Source organism: Berghia stephanieae, chromosome 5, assembly GCF_034508935.2.
Source record: "Berghia stephanieae isolate SIO BIC M18660-M18661 chromosome 5, UCSD_Bste_1.3, whole genome shotgun sequence".
Classification (NCBI taxonomy): domain Eukaryota; kingdom Metazoa; phylum Mollusca; class Gastropoda; order Nudibranchia; family Aeolidiidae; genus Berghia; species Berghia stephanieae.
The window spans coordinates 27,705,721-27,725,238 of record NC_088364.1 but is presented as its reverse complement, the minus strand read 5'-3'; the positions used below and the strand labels follow the sequence as shown (position 1 = coordinate 27,725,238).

The window sequence follows — 19,518 nt, the reverse complement described above, 5'->3', positions numbered from 1 at the left end:
ATCCCATTTTTAAAATTTGGCCAGAAAACTCGTCCTTCAAATATAGATCGATTTAAATGACCCTCATCTTGGCAAAAAATTCTCAAACCTGGGACTCCGCAAAATCCCAGGTTTGCGAGGGTTTTTTCCAAGATGAAGGTAATTTAAATCGTTCGATATTTGAAGGACGAGTTTCCTGGCCAAATATTAAAATAAGGGGTTTTCCAGAGTACGGCCGAAATAAACTGTGTTGAGTTCATAATATTGTTGGCTCGTATCTTTTCTTTTGTTGCTAATTTTTTCATTTCATATCAGTTTAAAGAATCAAATTACACTGCCTATTTGCGGCCAACCACATAACTTTGTATTTTGTCGGAGAGAATGATATTCTATAAAACAAAAAAGATTTAAAATTTGAAGTAACCAGAGATGTCAAAATTTAGATCTTTTAAGCTTAATAGAATCTTCTATGTATTCTTCTTTACTTATTCTTATAGAACATTCAAACATAGTCTCATATTTGCGATTTGAAATTTAATTTTTATCATCAATATCACTTCGACATAATACTGTATAGACGGGTTGGTCACCTTTGTTGCAGCATTATTTTCATGAAAAAGCAAGTTTTGCATTACTTTGATACCGTTCGTATATGCTTCTGGCTAAAGAAGATGGTTTCCTAAAATTGTTTATTTGATCAACTTGCAAAAAGCAAAGTATTCTGTCATGTTCTAACAAACCACAACATTCTATGTAGCTATAGATCTATGACGCAAATGCAAATAAATAATAGAAATAAAATATGCCTACTACATTTGATTCATTGAACCTGAATTGGGGTAATAATGTTGTGATGGGAAGAATGATAACGAGAGCAAAAATGAATCGACAAGAACTGAAAAGAGTGAAAAAAAAACAAAATACAAAATCTTCCAGAACACGAGATTTTGCGATAATGCCAAATCCTTACAAGAATTATAGAAGACAAAAATATATTTTATGATAGACAATAAATCACGATTGCAAAACCTGGGTGAGTTTTAAGAGTATTTCATTTATACCTTCGTAACACGAAATACATACTGGCCGACGTGTGCATATTTACAGGTCTGACAACCAAACGCAATTATGGCCCTAGTTTAACATTGTTGGAATGGACAATATTTTACGTCATTTTTAAAAAGATTTCCATTACAACAATGTGTCCATAATAAATTGGGTTATCAGACCTGTGAATAAGTGCACGATGATACTGGCCCATAAACCGTGGAAGTCTCTTTCCAAATGAAAAAATAAAATAAAACAAACCACAGAAAGGAGATTTTTGAAAAAAAGTTTTATTCTTTTTTACTATAGAAGAGTCTGCAACACGATCTTGCTGAATTAAATATAAGACTGATAAGTCTTTTCCTAAATAGATAAGAAAATACCCCAACCCCTGGAATGCTGGGTCATAATGTTGAATCAAAGCAGAAAAAAAAAATATGCCTTTATCGTGAATGGTATTTTAATGAAGAAAAAATTTAACTTTCAAAATAACACGGTTGAAATAATGTGAATAATCTTGATTCAAAGTTATACAATTATAATTGTAACATATTGTAAACTGAAATTTTATACGGAGATTTCTAACTGGTTATATGTTTAGAATAGCAGTGGTTTGGAATTAATTAGCAATATAAATTTAAGATGTTGCTTCTGTTAAATACGCAAATTTCTTATTTCAAGGCTGATATCTTTGTTTGCAATTCGTTCACTTTTTGGAAAAATGTGTGTACATATCCTATTTTTTTTCTGCTTTGATTCATTGCTCTGACCGCAGGATATTATTACCCCCCCCCCCCGCCTCGTTTGATAATTTATTTGTTTGCGGCGTTGCTAGGCTGAGTGATTTTCCAATAAAGGCACCCAGTGTTTTACGAATGTTGCTAATGCATTAACCAGTTACCTGCCGTGATCTAGAAAGGCGCGTGTTTTAAAAATTTTGGTCACTAAACTCGTCCTTCAATTATCGGTAGAGGTAGATAGATATTCCTTTGCAGAAAACCCTGTAAGGTTTTGCGAAATAAGGGGAAAAATCAAACCTAAAACTGTCTCCATTTGTAAGTGATATTGAATCATGACGACTTTAATTCAGTCTATTAACTTTGTTCTTTCGATCATGGGTAGAAATATCGTTGGCTTTGTTACGATTGTATTTCACCCGAGTAAAAACCCTTAGCGTCAATGATTTGTTTCCGATTCAACAGACTCGTCGATTCCATTGTATAACTTTGGATGTCATGCACATCAATGACAAAATACTGATGCTAATTTTTACGGCATTGGTTTTAGTACAATATCGCCATCGGGTTATTTGACCAATAATGTTTTTCCGTCAACTGATGAAAATGTCATGGGGTTATATTCGGGGACACGTTATTTCATCAAGCGGCAAAGCTGGTTTTTCTATCGGAGAAATGTAATGAATGATTGGTCAAAACAGAAAAAAAATCGTCAAGATTGCCATACGCTGACAAATCATCCTTAAGATTTTGGCTAGAATTCTTTTTATCAATGTTTTAAAATTTGTCAGAAATTCAATGCTTGATGCTTCTCCAAAGACTCGGATTTGACAATTATTAACAAGTTGGGGGTCATATTAATTCATACCTATATGAAATACGAGGTATGACCATAATGAAAAAAAGTGTTTTGTCATTGTAAGACAATATTTGCGTTGTATTCGCCTAGTTATTGTAGCTATTCTGTTGAGTAATCTGCTCCATGGAGCCTGACATTATCTATAATATTTCTGAAGCGTGAAGTTAATGGATAGTTCCAGCGATTTCAAAGCTTTCACAAACCATTTAACTATTATATCGCTGATTATTTACGTCACATACTATTACCAAACCAGAGCAAGAAAAAAGGCTTCCACATAACAGGAACTGGACGTGCTGATCTCCTCATTGAGTTGTCTGCCATACGTTTCTGAAGTACAAGGCTTGGGCACCAAGTTTAGGGTGAAAATCTGACACGGCATACCCACTCAAAATCTTTTGAAAGTATTGTGTGTAAAGTGATTTACTCAAGGCTACAATGTTGGGACCAGAATATTTCATGATCAATACCACACATTTGCTGATCACGCTTAACATTGCTTGATTTTATAGCAAGACGAGACACCGTGCCACTAAGCAATCGAGCCACATGAGTATGTAAGGGAACGTGTGTGTGAGAGAGAGAGCGAGAGATAGATAGATACACACACACACACACACACACACAAAGAGAGAGAGAGAGAGAGAGAGAGAGAGAGAGAGAGAGAGAGAGAGGGAAATAGAGACAGACAGATAGATAGATAGACACACACACACACACACAAAGAGAGAGGGAAAGAGCTATATATATATATATATATATATATATATATATATATATATATAGATAGATAGATAGATAGATAGATAGATAGAGAGAGAAAAGGAGAGAGAGACACACACACACACACACAGAGAGAGAGAGAGAGAGAGAGAGAGAGAGAGAGAGAGAGAGAGAGAGAGATGACAAGTGCCTTTAAACCATGCGCAATTCATCTAGGATAACGTACGGTCAAGATTCGAAAATTGAATGAAAAATAAACATCAAACAATATGGCTAAACACGTTTATTTGCAAAATAACCAACACAAATTTAAATGTGCTGATGATTTCATAACACAATAATATGATGTTATCACACGATAATATAGTATTCCATTGTAATATCCTTCCTTATATCATATGATTGTAAAGAACTTGATAATTTAACCACTAAAACATCAGAGAGCCATTCTTACATAATATTACTCTTATGCTTATTGGCTGATAACTGGGATAAAGTTATCCTGCGATCGTCTTTATATGAATAAAGCGTTGTTACGTATTTCTTATGTCAATATATTCTAAATTGCTGATGACCTGATGGGAGTCAAATAAAAAGATACAGACCTAAACATGACAAGACAAAACATTTTTAAAGTCTTTACTTTACAACAGGACTGTATGTAATTCTGCGCCACTATTACATTTTCGTTTCTACTCTATAATTCCTTGAGTCCAAATGTAAACAATATGCATTTTTGTCTTAGTTTTAATCAAATCATGTAGAATCCAACATCAGCGGCATGACCGCCTTCTTTATAACACTCAACACCTCAACTGCCACACCGTCACCATCATGCTAGGAATATATATAAATTGAATCTTTTAATTATATATATATATATACATAATATATATATATATATATTATATATATATATATATATATATATGTGTGTGTGTGTGTGTGTGTGTGTGTGTGTGTTTTCTTTCAAAAGCCTCTGTGCCCATTATGCAGGAATTGATATATCTTTTAAGATTAACCGTGATTCAATAAAATGAATTACATTCAATGAAAAGAACCACTATCAAAAGCAACAACAAAAATACGTAAACAACACATTATATGAACGAACAATATTTTGTTTGTTTACCATTAGCTATCCTAATAACAAAATTGATCATTCTACAGTTGTCTCAACAACAAGTCTTTAAAGTAAATATTATAGTGCCAAAAATGTCTGGGTAAATATTGTACTTCCTTATCTATTTCTATCTATTAATTCAAGCCATAGATTCGGTTGATAGATGGTTTTCTTCACTGAAGAAGAAGTCATATGTTGTGATTATACTAAGACTTACTATTAAATTAAACCACAAGAAATGAAGTGAGAAGAAAGGTGTCAGAAGACAATAGAGAATAAAAACGTCACGGCGATTGGGGCTCAAACCTATGATTGGTGGATGGCTTCGACTCCAGAGCTACCCTTTCACGGCCAGACGGAGTTGCCGCTACAGTAAAGTCGTGGGTTCGTGCAGCCATCGCCACGAAGTTTTTGTTCTCTATTTATTGTCTTCTGGCACTTTCCTTCTCACTTCATTTCTTGTTATTATCAACATAAGTGCCTGCTCCGCTCACTTTTCGGAATTAATATTCAATGAAATCCCAATTGTAGATAAATGTTTTTGTTGACACATTATGTATCATAACCATTTACCCATACTTTATGGACACCTTGTAGTTTCTTTGTCTGAATCAACAAGAACAGCTTTAATATTTAAGTAAAACCTGACATTTACGTTCGAATCAAAAATTCAAATTAAACATGGATATCTATATTAGGATTATCTTAATCTATCACTGTCTATCATTTTTGTTGTTTTGACATATCACACACACACACACACACACACACACACACACACAACTGATCATCCTACAACGACTCTGACGACAGCTCTTTGTTTTCTTCCTTGTCGTTCGTTGATCGTTGTAGGTTGGGACCGTAATAGTTTACTCTGACAAGCTAACTTCAACTTCAATATCATCCTAAAGAACTCAAAACTGTTTCATTAATTTACATTGACAAAGTATGGTAATACATAATTCATCTTTCCTTTAGCCTTTGCATGATGTTTATTGATAAATATAGTATGATACATTGCATGTGTACGATGTATAATCATTTCATTCAAATAACAATAATGAATTATTATAAGATAATCTCATACAGTTCGTGAGCAATCATTGGAATGATGATCGACTATGATCAACGTTTACTTATTTTCAGGTCCGATAACCTAAATTGTTATGGGCTCATTGTCGTAAAGGAAATACTGTCAATTATCGAATTATAATGTTAAATCAAGTCATAATTGCGTTCGGTTATCAGACCTGCATATATGTGTACATTGGCTATGATACATTCTAGGATAAAATGAAAATGTGACCCACCGTGATAATCTGATATTATTTCAGGATGGATTGGATTAAGAAAAATGGGTTTAGAGTCAAATACAATACGAGTAATGAAATCTATTTTTTTCTTAAGTTCAAGAAACAAACTTTACTAACTAGTAAAGGCTTTTATTTGACTCAAATGTAAAAAATCGAATTGAAAATTTAATCGAAGCATCAGGCTCAGCCCGACGTGATACCGTTTATAGACGATTGGTCACATTATGAATATTGAAGACTGATAAACTCGTTTATAATTGAAAATGATGGTAAAGAAAGGACTAGCTGAAATTTAATGCACATTCATAGATATGTTGTAAACGACGTAAATAATAATAATAATAATAATAATAAATAATAATAATAATAATAATAATAATAATAATAATAATAATAATAATAGTAATAATAATAATAATAATAATAATAATAATAATAATAATAATAATAATAATAATAATAATAATAATAATAATAATATATAATAATAGTAATAATAATAATAATAGTAATAATAATAATAATAATAATAATAATAATAATAATAATAATATATAATAATAATAATAATAATAATAACATTGCTGTGGGTTTAGAGTTAGGCTTAGCAGACCATACGTATCCCGCATCACGATATCAGTGAATACGTTTCTATCAAACGATCATTCTCATTATACGTAACAATACTGCCCGCCGCAATGAGATTTTTGGATGTAAACATTTCCGTGACCCATAAAAAAATCGCACAGCGGCATTAATTATATATATATATATATATATATATATATATATATATATATATATATATATATATATATAAATATATATATGAAAATGATCATGTTATATGTGCGTGATACACGATGAGTGATGCGTGATACGTATAATCTACTAAGCCGTTCTATAATCTAAAAAAAATATAACAACCCTTTGTCTTCAATGAAATACAACTGTCTTTCTTGCCCTGTGAAAAGCAGTTTATGGTTTGAGTTATTAGCGTTAACCAATCAGAATATTTCCTGCCATTTAGTCCATTCGAACCCTTCATTATTTTTTCCATCGCTTCAAAGCGGTATTAAGACAGAGGAGACTAGATAACAAAAGAGAGTTTTTTTTAATGGTCATAGGCTACATGCGAAGCGTCAATCTTTGTCGTCCAACAACACAATCTTACTCTATTATGTCTTCAAATAATTTACAATGAATATTTCAAGGTTTAACATCTCACAACTGCACCTTAAATGTATCTTGATTTCTATCCTTACTTCACAATATTCTTCAACAGTCGTAACGTCACTTTCCTCGTAATGACCCATGGTAACTTAGTAACTGGCTCTAAACTATCCGAACAATGGCGGACGCCCTTATGAAATATTTCTCCGGCGAGCATAAAAGCGTATCCAGAGGAAAAAAACACAAAAATTTGATCATGTTTTGACTTTTACACATTCTGATCACAAGACATATGAAAAGTTCTAGCCAACATGAAGAATAAAAAGTAATGATTTTCTTTGTTTAGAACCAAGATGGCCGCCGTTGCCGGGCGGCGTGACATCAGACTACTGAATCCAATTGCGAAGACAGGTCAAGAGCTGTCAAACAATCATGGATGGGCGCAATGATGGTCGATATCACTACTCAATGTCTAAGTAAGTACTTGAAAAATTAGACGCTTAATCGATACTTATCGATACTAAGATAAGTGTAGAAAAAGGTATACTTTTTGTCTTTATTTTTATTTCGGAAACAGATTTTAAAAATTTTTAAATGAAACTATACAAACCATTAGCGCAGAGCAATGGGATTGGGCCAAAATGTTAAGTAGTGTCATGAAAAGAACAGACGGTATTTGACTTTCAATGACTTTTACAGATGAAACCATATAAAAAAGATTGACCAACGCCCTCAAATCAACGTAAGGCGAATATTATGTAAAGGTAAAATAGTGTTAGGATCCATTGGATTTCGACTAAACGTTTGAAAATACTTGAATATCGATCGGTAATCACTCTGCTGAGTCGATAGTATCTTCGGTACTGCTCAGTATCGATTACTGGGATAAAAAAAAGACAATTCTAACTGGGCGGGGCTTTCTGGCATGTTTTGATGATGGACAAATAATTTCTAAAATTATCATTATTGCATAATGAAGCATTTTACAATTTATTGGTCACAAAATATCTAAGAACATTAATTTGAGGGGCGGCATAAAGGTATTTTCTCGCGGCTTGTTTGTATTAAATTCGTTATATTTTTTATCGCAAAAAACACTCATTCGCAAGCTCGTGGTGTTATGTGGCGTGATTAGAAAATTACAACTCATTTAATAAATTAAAAGCCGTGATATAATCCTTATATCATCAAACAGTTAGTCCACATGTTGTGAAGTTTGTTTGGACATCGCTGATAATGATAATTTATTTGTCGTTTTAGGGTAATTTAAAATGATTCAAGTTATTCATAATGTTGACAAATGCAATGCATATATTATTATGAGGAATGCGTTAGAAAAAAAACGTTCATTTATTGTATGGTCAGATGAAATTAAATGTCAGTTTTGTTCAATTGAATACTTGACATTTAGTCAATCATTTATTATCAAAGTTTCAACGTTTATTCAATCTTAGGCTTTAGCCAATACCATTCAACTCCAATTGAGTATTTCTTCCATTCAATAAATACAAGCATTACATTGAAATGGCCAAGTATGGACATAAATTAATAAATTTATAAAGAAACAACGTTTTGGACTTTAATCATTCCTTTACAAACACAACGTTTTTGAGTGATCTCATGGTGTAAGATGATTTGACTTTTTCAAAAATATCGATCGCCTTACATCTTGAAATTTTATGAACTAACTTTTCTGCGGAACCCCTTGAAACCAAATAGTGTGTCCACTAAATTTACCAGAAATCAGAATTCAGACAATTTCAACCTTTTCAATGCATTATAATATATCATCTCCCACTATACTTTCACATAATTTGACATATTGTTTAAAGATACAATGGAATTCAAATCATCAGAATTATTAATAATGATTAAATGTATTATTCAATTTGCCATAATAGAAAGACATACTCGTATAATGACCATTATTGTATTGTTTTCAACTCCATTCAAATCATACTCATCTTTCATTGGCCATCAGAATGTTTTAAAAGTATATCATAAACAGTATTACAAAAAGAAAAGATTTATGTATTGCAAATAGTTTCATTAATTAAGTATTGAACTCATACAATGATAAACAGGTTATTGCACAAACCAAAGTTATCATGATTATCAAGACATTAATATAACAACAATATTTTGATTATAACTCATTGGGTAACTTCTTGACCAGCCTGAGTAGAATGCTTCCCAGTGTCCATCAAAAAGCAACACAGAATCGATGACCTAGTTGTCAGTTGGAAAAAACAAAACAAATTCAAGTCAAATAAAATGGAGCAAAATGTATGAAAAATTGCGTATTTACGCTGAGGACAGGAAATGGATGGTGATGAGATTTTTACCCTTTGCATTGCACGTGATGAACTGTCAGATACAGGTCGTGTAAAATTACACTTAGGTTATCAAATTCTTGTTTAACCAACTATCTTCGATCTTGAGTGGCTTTGCTAATGACTTTGTAATGGTTAGAAGATAGTACTGCCAATACCAGCAAAAATATTGATGTTTCCATCTCTGTTTTACTTTGAGATCTCTAGAAAAATAGTGGGCGATTTTTACTGATTAGTGTCTAACTGCTGTGTCCATACAATGGCTGATAGGATGACACAATCTTCACAATCTGTCCTTTGACAGAAAAAAAAATTACTATCAGCCACAACCATCTCATCTCGTGATGGCAAAGACAATGTCATTTATCGATTTTTAGACGTATCGCTCACAATTACTATCATTTGTCAAGTTTGATGTAAGAAAAAGGAGAAGTTGTGAGATGTACCTATTCATTCTTTTGTCAAAATGGGGATTGCGCTTCAATCCAGATAGTGCATCAGTTTTTCAATTCATCTATAAAAAAAAAAAAAAAAAAAAAAAAAATAATAATAATAATAATAATAATAATAATAATAATAATAATAATAATAATAATATATAATAATAATAATAATAATAATAATAATAATAAATAGAATATATTTGGCACCAATACCCAACTAACGTTTTCAATGAGGCTTTGCAAGACATAAATATTATGAGAATTTAAAGAAAATTTAATGTTAAATTTTGAATTATTACGAAAAGTTAATCTAAAATATTATATTTCTATCCTCAGTCTAGACTTGAAGCGCTCAATAGTATGAGGACCTCTGGTGAAGACCGAATTCCAGAACTGGTGGTGCCGCAAAGTAAAATGCAGATTCCGTTAATTTTGTTTTCGACAATTTTCTTTCTAAAGAGGTCCTATATGTCCTCCAAATATCAACACCGTGTTACACATTAATATCATTGTTCTACTGTACTCTGATTAATTAAAACACATTTCAAAAATGTTGTCCAAAGAAATTGTCCTTCAAATATCGATCGATTTGAATGACGAGTTTTCTGGCGTGATTTTTAAAAATGTTTTTTTTTAAAGTACGTCAGCGTTGGGTTCATTGAGGGGAAGGGGAGGGAGTGCAATATGGTCGAGTGGGTAAGGCATTACATTTTTAGTCGGAGGATGCTGGTTCGAGTCCCGCGTTGGGGAAACTCGTTTTTTATCCCCCTTTGGCAAGAATTCAACTCCTATGTTAATTTTCCGGCACTGTATTGTGACTGACATCTGGGTCAGATACTGTCCTCACTAGAGATGGATTCTATAGAAAAAAATCTTCAGAGGATTGCTAATCTGAATAATCGTTTAATTAGATATATTACGGGGCAGCGTGGCTCAGTGGTACGATCTTTGCTTCGTGCCCGGAAGGTACCGAGTTCGTATACTCGCCTTAGCTCAGTTAGCGGCGCTGCACTACGGCTGACCGCCGAGTTACTTCTGTCTTCCCTTGGATTAGACCCTAAAGATAAATTTCCCCTATTTGATGAATAAAGGGATTTTGATTTACTTATTCACCAAGGCAGAATTATTTTATTTAAGGGGCTGAATAAATCCTTTTATGTTCAATATTCTGGCGTAAATTAAATAATTTATCTGGTTCACCACGTACAAGTCAACGAGATAAGCATGACAACATAAAGCTAATGATCACTGAGTAAGTACACGTAGTTAGAACTTGGTTCAATGGACATTTCCCGACATTGACGGGTCAGGGGAGTCCACTTTAAGATGAATGAGTCACAATAATATCATAATTTGATCAAAATACTATGATGATAATAATGAATATAACAGTGACACATGAAACTCATCGCCTCAATCCGGTTAGGGTGATAAAGATGATGGATAGAGAATTGAAAGTTTTAAAAGTTTAGAGATCGAACATTTTAGTTGTTTTTTTAAAGTAATTTATTTAATCTTCTGTAATGTGTTGCGTCTATGGAAGGGTCATTACAGTCTTATCCCAAAAAGTCAAGAGATGTAAAGCGTGGCCGAATAGTCGAATGAGTGAAGTGATGATTTTAAAAGATTGGTCCCAGTCTTATGAATTGGTTAATGCATTTTACACAGATAGCATCACTTGACTCAAATGTGAATGAGTACCTGGCAATTGGAAGTGACGAGGCTTAAACTGTATGAAACAGAAATATGGCTCCATATGGTATGCTGGAGGAATAAATGAATAACTGAAAGCGCTTGTGCATGTTGAATTCGTGGAAATGCGCTTCATAAGTATAGATTTTTATTTTCCATATATTTGATGCATATTATTATCAACACATTAATCCTATTTATCACATAAATGTGCAATACATTGCAGCCGACGTGTTCTTATTTGCAGGTCTGATAACCCAAATGGTTATGGACTCCTTCTTGTTATGGAAATACTCTTAAACCAACGCAAAATAATCTCCATTACAACAATGTTAAATCAGACCCATAATTGCGGTCGGTTATCAGACCTGCAAATATGGGCACCTCGATTGCAGCACATCATTGACTAGATAGACAGTACACTTGTTTGAGGCGATGGATGACATATTGACATTGATGGAGGAACAATAATAACGGATCGGGATATCAAAATGACATTTCACAACATAGCATGGTGTACTCGTACGTACGTGTGTGTGAATGTGTGTTTGTGTGTGTGTGTGTGTATGTGTGTGTGTGTGCAATAACTTTGATTTGATTCAACGTTCTTGGGTTCAGTACGACCTAGTACTAGAATAATGCCGTATTATAAAATAAATACAAAAAAAAACCAAACATTAAAAATATAGTTAGCCAGAGGACTCGTACCTAAAACATAAAATGTCCCCAATCCTGTCAATAACTCTCAAACCTGGGACTTCAAGGTTTGAGAGATTTTGACAACATGAAGGTCATCTTAATCGATCGATATTTGAAGGACGAGTTTTCTGCCCAAAATTTTTTTAATGTGTTGTTTTTTGTTGTTTTTTTTTAAGAGTACGGCCACATTCACTGTCACAGTCTTGTTACATTTTGGTGTGGAAAACTTTTACTACAAGCTATTTCTATTGAATAAAATGGCCTCAAATTTGTTAAAATTTCTTCCATGAAGAGGTTTTGGGTGAAAGAAATCTTGACAAATTGAAGATCGTTTTAATCCATAAATATGAAGTAAAGAAAACTATTGCTAAAATGGATAAAGGCGTTTTGTCAATATACGGCAAAGCACTTCTGTTAAAATGAATTTTAAAAATAGAATGACTGAAACTTTCCTTTTCTCACTAAATCAATTTCATCGCTTGTCAATGCAATTTCCCTGTGGTAGAGAATGCTCAAAATTACATAAATCTTTGCGATGGTTAAATTAGGGAATTCGACCTTTTAAGATTTTCACTTTAACGTAATAAAATGTGTAAAGAGTCGAGCCCTCTAAAGTCAACTATCAGTCGCTTGTATCATTCAACAACTTCTCTATAGAAGGAACGGAATTGACGTCTCTCAGCTCTTTGTTATTGTTTTTAGACAGCCATTTTGGTGATTTGTCCTGACTTAATTATATCAGTATCCTTTGCAGGAGATGATTTATTGATGCTTTGCGTTTAGCCAAAAAACTTATAACATTCCGCTAGCCGGATATAACGGACCAACACACAAAACTATGTTTAACATTTTACGTATAACGCCGGATTAATACAATTTAGGGATAACTAGTCATTAATTGGATGGCTAAAAACAATAAAAAAGAGCTGAGTTGAAAAAATTTCGGTAATTCCTTGAAAATCACCTCTTCATTATACATTTTGTCATTTCTAGGTCCTATGTAAACCATGGCTTTTGTTTACATTCTTTGGGCAGAGATCCCGTAGAATAGTGGAAGTTAGAGTGACAAGAAGATTTCAGACTATCTTCAAGATGAATTGCTCTTGGATCTGTTTCTGAGCTCTGTCGAACTTGTTCTCACTCGTCTTAATGTTTCTCAGGTGCTTTTAGCTTGATCTATGCCTAAACCACTCTATTATCATTCTTTTCATTGGCTCTGAAATGACTTAACATTGTCGCAAGAGCAGTAAACGTCATAAAAACAAAAGAAAAATCAAATTAACAAAAAAAAAAAAAAAAAAAAAAAACAAAACAAAAAACAACAACAACAAACAAACAAAATAAGTCGGGTGCTAACTATTCCAGACATGTATGAATTCTGAGGTAGGTTGTCATCTAAACCGACAAGCATGTTTCAATCATGATTCAACCGTTAATGAGTCCTTCTTGAACTGAAAAATTGTTTATTGAGGCCAACAATTTACAATGCGATTTAGCCAAATTTTGCCAAAGCGTCGACAATCAGTTTAGATAAAGACGAGTAATGTTCATCTGTAAAGTTTACAACAAATCTTTAATCATTAAACCATTTTTTAAATTCCTAAAGCTCTGTCAAATAAAAAAAATTAAGGAAGGGCCCTTGAATTCAAGGTTTACAGATTGGAACAAACGGTTACTGATTTAGTTTGGAATGCTGGCTTATCCTAAAGTACTTTCTGCCAGTTTCTAATTCACGGTGAGCGGAAATGAGTCGTACGTGACAAAGTGAGCTCAGTTTAACCATGTGTCGAATTACATGACTGAGTACCCGAGGATCCATGGAATGAAATGGTGTGGAACTTAAAAATACGTAACAAATAATCTAATAAAACTTAGATGTATGATTCTTATTTAATAAAAACCTTATAGTGTATTACAAGGATGTTTGTAAATATTCTTGTCAATCACAGTCGGCTCAAGACACATACATATTACAGAAGTTTTAATGTTTGTATGTTTCAGGAATAAATGAAATACCATTCTTTGTAAGCAATACCTGTCAATATACAAATCACGTGAGACAAGAAATGGTGACACAGGAAACAAAATAAAGTCAATTATGATAACGACGATTACAAAAAGAACAACATTTTTCGTTCATTTTATCATTATCACGATCGCCGTATAGTAAGAATAAACACATATATGTAAACTTTGCGAATGACTCGAGTAAGAATAGTGAGAAATATTTATCTGGAAACATCAAAACACTCATAACTAAGTACACAATGCATTCAATGAATAGGTGTAGATATACATCATAATACATGCAAATGTTACCTGATAGAATAAACATAAGTGTACCATATTGGTAATCATAATTTATTGTTCTCACACCGATAGTCTTCCTTGCATAGAATAGGGAACCAAGAATCTAAATAGAATAAAGACTTAATAGTTTAAAAGGAGTAGAGATACTAGTGCTCGTCCGGCGAGAATTGAAATGGTCAATAGGGAAGGATTCCTGAAAGTTAAAAAATCCAGTTTCCTCAACAACAACAACAACAAAAAATAAAAACAAAGGAAAGAAAAACCAGTCAACCGAAGAGGTCGGCATTGCATTTTCTTCACGGAAATGAATGATAAACATATTTGTAATCAGTCTAAGTCGAGGGATTGCTACCTCTTGTCCTATTATTTATTTTTAAAAACCGAGAGATTATGAGTATGGGGTAGAAAGCTGTAAAAGGAAGTTGAGAGATTGTAATATTTTTACGAAGATCGAGGATAGCGGGTTAGAGAAGGGAATCTTATGGCATCTTACTTTTAATAAATGTAGAAATTAAGTAGAGTTAACAAAAACATGTTCTCTTGTTTCTTCCATTGTTCTTGAAGTGCTTTTGTAGAATAAATGGCGTAAAGCTGGGCTTGTTGTGTCCGTGGAACATACCAATATTCATGTCGTTCTCCATGTGAGACTCTGTGGTCATCTGTCCTATGCTTAAGAAATCACGTAATTGATGTAGAGGTAGTCAGTACAAGTTTTAACTTGCGTGAGTATTAAGTCTTTTACCCGGTGCTCATTGTCATTTGATCCACAGCCAAGGGAATTGCACGAATGTATGAAAACACTTTTTCCCGGGTAAGGTTAGAGAGTTATCACCGACTTCGAGAAGCACACCGGATTACACACAGAATCAGATTAAGTTGTTTTTAAAGCCAGCCCAACACTTTTCTAAAAGCGAGCACAAAAAGGATGGATATTGAAATAAATATAGAGCTTACTTTAACCTATCTAAGGTTTATTGAATAATTTAGAACGTAAATAATTATGTCACTTCAATGTCACTTCAAGCAAAATGTCAAATGAAACTCGTTTCAATTTATAATAAAAGCCTCACATCTTGGTCATAGTCATCCAATACTCTTAAGATCTTAAGACTTAAGACTCGTTTTAGTCACATCATTGAACTCAACGATTTCATTCAACTTTAAATATGGATTTATCATAAATTTGTATTATGTGATAAGGACTTGAGTATAGAAGTTGTAATAGTGTCATGAATTGAAGTATCACTCCAGTGCTGATTCTTTGAAGTACACATCTAACAGAATAGCATAATTTGAATAGTTTTCAAGTAGTCGATATCACGATAACTTCTCAATTGTGTGTAAAACGGATATTATTGACCTCATAGAATTGATTTCTACGTTTGGCTAATGATGCTTTGATTTGGGAATTAAATTTATACTCTGTATATTATTCGTTCCATTTCTTGGCCATAATAGTCTTTGTCAAATTTTCAATATCGGTATTCGGGTGATTTTTCAGACGTTAATTGGATTTTATCACGAGTATCAATTTTCTTCCCTTAATATTATATAGTATGATTGCATAAATAGTTTATGACATAAATTTTTGCTCAAAGTCCTCTAAAAGTCTTTACTCCAAATCTACCCGTAGACCCATGAATTTCGACGAAAGAAATCATAAACCACAGCTTGATGTAACATGAATTCTTTTGAATCATTTCACTTTATTTTTAAGTTATCTGTGACAATAAAAACCATGTTATGACTTTCCTTGGTAACGTCATTTCGAGACTCACGAGAGCTGGAATAATTCATTAATTCATTCCATATGACAAGTTTGGTTTTCTGTTGATGTGGATGAAAAATATGGTAAGTAACCCAATGATATTGATGCAGACGTAGACAATAAAAATAATGCGGTCAATAACAATGGCCACTGTCCTCCACTCCCGAGCCATTCGTTCTTTTTCTTCCAATTTTGCTCTTTTCTCTTTTGCTCGTTCCATAATGTCACGAATGCACCTGATTTCCTCTAGAACCTGGAACAATAGAGAAAACATTTGGTAAGCTATTGTGTTGAACTCTGACAAAATACATTTGTGACACACCGTCACAAAAGGTACTATGTCAGAGAGTAATTGATTTGTGAAAAATAAGGAGCGGCACTGAGTCCCTGGGAAATGTTTTTTATTCACATTCCTCCGTACTCAGATGTAGCACGAGTACCTCGACGTTAGCCGTGTTGTCTATATCGAAAAAGAACTGTAATATCGCCTTATAGGCGTCATGTTGCAACTTACATGTTAATCATTAGTATTGACTTTGGACAGGGCGTGATGCGCTTTGAGTACGTTTACCGATAATTAGGCAGTACAATTGATCAAGTTTAAAAGAAATCATCTATACCATCATCGACATTCCTACAACCACAATTGTAATGAGAAATATAGGGCGTGGAGAAGTGCCAGATAAAAACAGAGAATAAAAATATCGCGATGACAGAGCTAACCTGGGATCCAGCTGTCACCGCATCCTTTGCCACCACCACAACCACCACCACTACCACCACCACCACATCATCATCATCATTATCATCATCAACATCATCATAATCATCATCATCATCATCATCACCATCATCATCATCACCAGCATCGTCATCATCATCATCACCATCACCATAATAAAACAACATCAGCAAATCACCTGAGCATTGGCCTGACTGTGAGCCAAATATTCATCTCCGATTGGTGGGAACTGAAATCCACCGTTGCCTGCACCGTTCCTGGTGTCCATTCCCTGCCCATCAGAGTTATCATATCTCTTGTTTTCAACACCATTATCCATCAGTCGAACCTACAAAGACCATATTATAGTTAAGAATTCAATACTAGTAAAATGAAACCACAAACAAAATGAAAATGAAACAATGTGTAAACTAAATATTAGTAATTTTTGTGTGAAAGATTCTGGATTTAGCAGAACCAAAGTGGCGCCGCCTGCGCATGAACCAATACACACATTCCACCGAAATTCTCTCCATATATTTTGCAATAATCTTTTCTTTTGTTTAAAAAAGGTATGTATCTAGTGTGCATTGAGCTAATATTATAACGCTTCCTTCGCTTCAATTTTAGCTTTTTGTATTTACAAATGTTCTTAGAAATGAAAAAAAAAAAGAGTCATAGTGTATTTAACCGAAATCGGTAACAAATTGATCAAGAGGAACTATCTGGTAGACTGTCTTTCGGCCTCGGGTCAATATAATTATCGATATCTTTAAAATGCCAGCCGTTTTTATAATTAATTCTCGCTTAACTTAATCAGACTAAAAACGTTCAAGGTTACACATAGATGTGTGGGTTGGTACGTTATTTCCGGCTGGCGGATTGTTGTGAGATTTTTGGCTAAGTGCAAAGCATCGATATCATAACTGCGGAACCCAAACATTTTTAAAAGGTTTGATCCAAAGGTATTTCTCTTAGTCTAAAGAATATAAATTGGAATTGATCAAAATCAAACGTCCTCACTATTACAAACTGTTTCAAAAAGCTTTAGTCAATGCCAATTGAGTTTGTCCGTCAAACAAAAATCAAATATAAACAAATTAAAAGAAAACAAAGCTACGTAATATATTTATTAGCGGCATTGTCAATTTATTTCCAAGAGAATCTGGAACAGATTTTTAACTCATTTTAATGATAGTGTTTGTATGTCTACCTTGCTTTTTTTAATAAGTGAGTTGACAATATGACCTCACCAATCTTTGGTGAAAACTTGATATCGCTATGGGTTACAATTTAGAGAAGGGGGTAGAAATTGATATTACGATGACGATGATCATCATCATGATGATGATAATGATGATGATGAGAATGACGATGATGATAATGGTGGTGGTAGTGGTGCTTGTGGCAATGATGATAATGATGATGATGATGATGATGATGATGATGATGATGATGATGAAGATGATGGTGATGATGATACTGATGATGATGTAGACGTGTCAAAACCAATGCTAATGTTGTAATGACATATCAAAGCCCATGCTTACCTGAGCAAATGACAAATCAGTATAAGGGTATTGTGGTCTGTTGTCACCACCCACCCTTCCAGCATTCCATCTCTTTTTCGGTGGAACTACAGTGCCTGGTGGGGGACTCACCCGATCCTTCTCCACGATGTTATCGTACAGGCAGAGTATTTGGGCCATATAGTCAATCATTATCTGTTTGAACACAAACATCTCTTTAGATAATGTTGCACAAAAGTTATGATTAAGATCTGAACAAGTGTGTATGAAAGGTGCCAGACAAACCAAGAAAGAAAAATAGAAGAAAAAAACTATCCCAAAAAAATCAGTCGACCTCGACTCTCCATAGCAGTCCGAAATTTTGTTTTTTCCTGCATGCATCCAGTTTTACTAAAAAGATATGAGTTTCAAAGTTTATTTTACGTATCCCTTTGTGGTACAAATTAAAACGTTATTACTGATTAACAAAATCAGCATAACCATACTATTGCAAATAAATTTAACTCCAATAAATTACCTATATAAAGAGTAATAAACGAATATGAATATAGCAGCTTTTTTTAAAAAAGAACAAAATACCAAAAATGAATCGTTTCGAGATCAAAACCATTCTTCAGCCAACAACAAAAATGTTCCGTAGTTGTTTGCTTGTTTGTTTGTTTGTTTGTTTGTTTGTTTTTGTTCTTTTTTGAAGTGAAGCTAATGTATTCATTTTTGTTTATTACTTTTTAAAGTCCCCAGCTCCTAGCAGATTAGTATCACATTACCTATATAACTTAACTGAAATATATATTTTGACGCGTTGGGATATCCTGGTCAAAATTATAATTTTAATGTGAAATCATTAGTTTCGTGAATCAATCATAGTAAAAAAAAAAGAATACATTTTGATATGAAATGGAACAGAGGTCATAAGAGGGATATTCTATTCAGATTCAGTGGTACAACACAGCCTTACGTGCCTATGTTGCAATACTGTCGAAGTATTTTTCACTTTGGCTAAAAAAGAAACACTCCCATATCAAGCATCAAACCTAAGTCTTGTTGATATTCATACCGTTCAATGCCC

At 33.4% G+C, this 19,518-nt stretch overlaps 1 protein-coding gene across 1 annotated transcript in view; it reads right to left on the bottom strand.

Moving 5' to 3' along the window:
* Window positions 1-14,892: 14,892 nt before the first annotated feature.
* Window positions 14,893-19,518, bottom strand: part of LOC144972685 (neuronal acetylcholine receptor subunit alpha-7-like) — a 218,229-nt gene continuing 213,603 nt past the window's right edge. The window contains exons 11-13 of the mRNA XM_078914199.1: window positions 18,471-18,644; window positions 17,120-17,269; window positions 14,893-16,452 (exon numbers count right to left, since the gene is read on the bottom strand). Of these exons, the coding sequence (XP_078770325.1) occupies window positions 16,228-16,452; window positions 17,120-17,269; window positions 18,471-18,644 (549 nt within the window). The 3' untranslated portion in view covers window positions 14,893-16,227. The remainder of the gene's footprint in view (window positions 16,453-17,119; window positions 17,270-18,470; window positions 18,645-19,518) is intronic.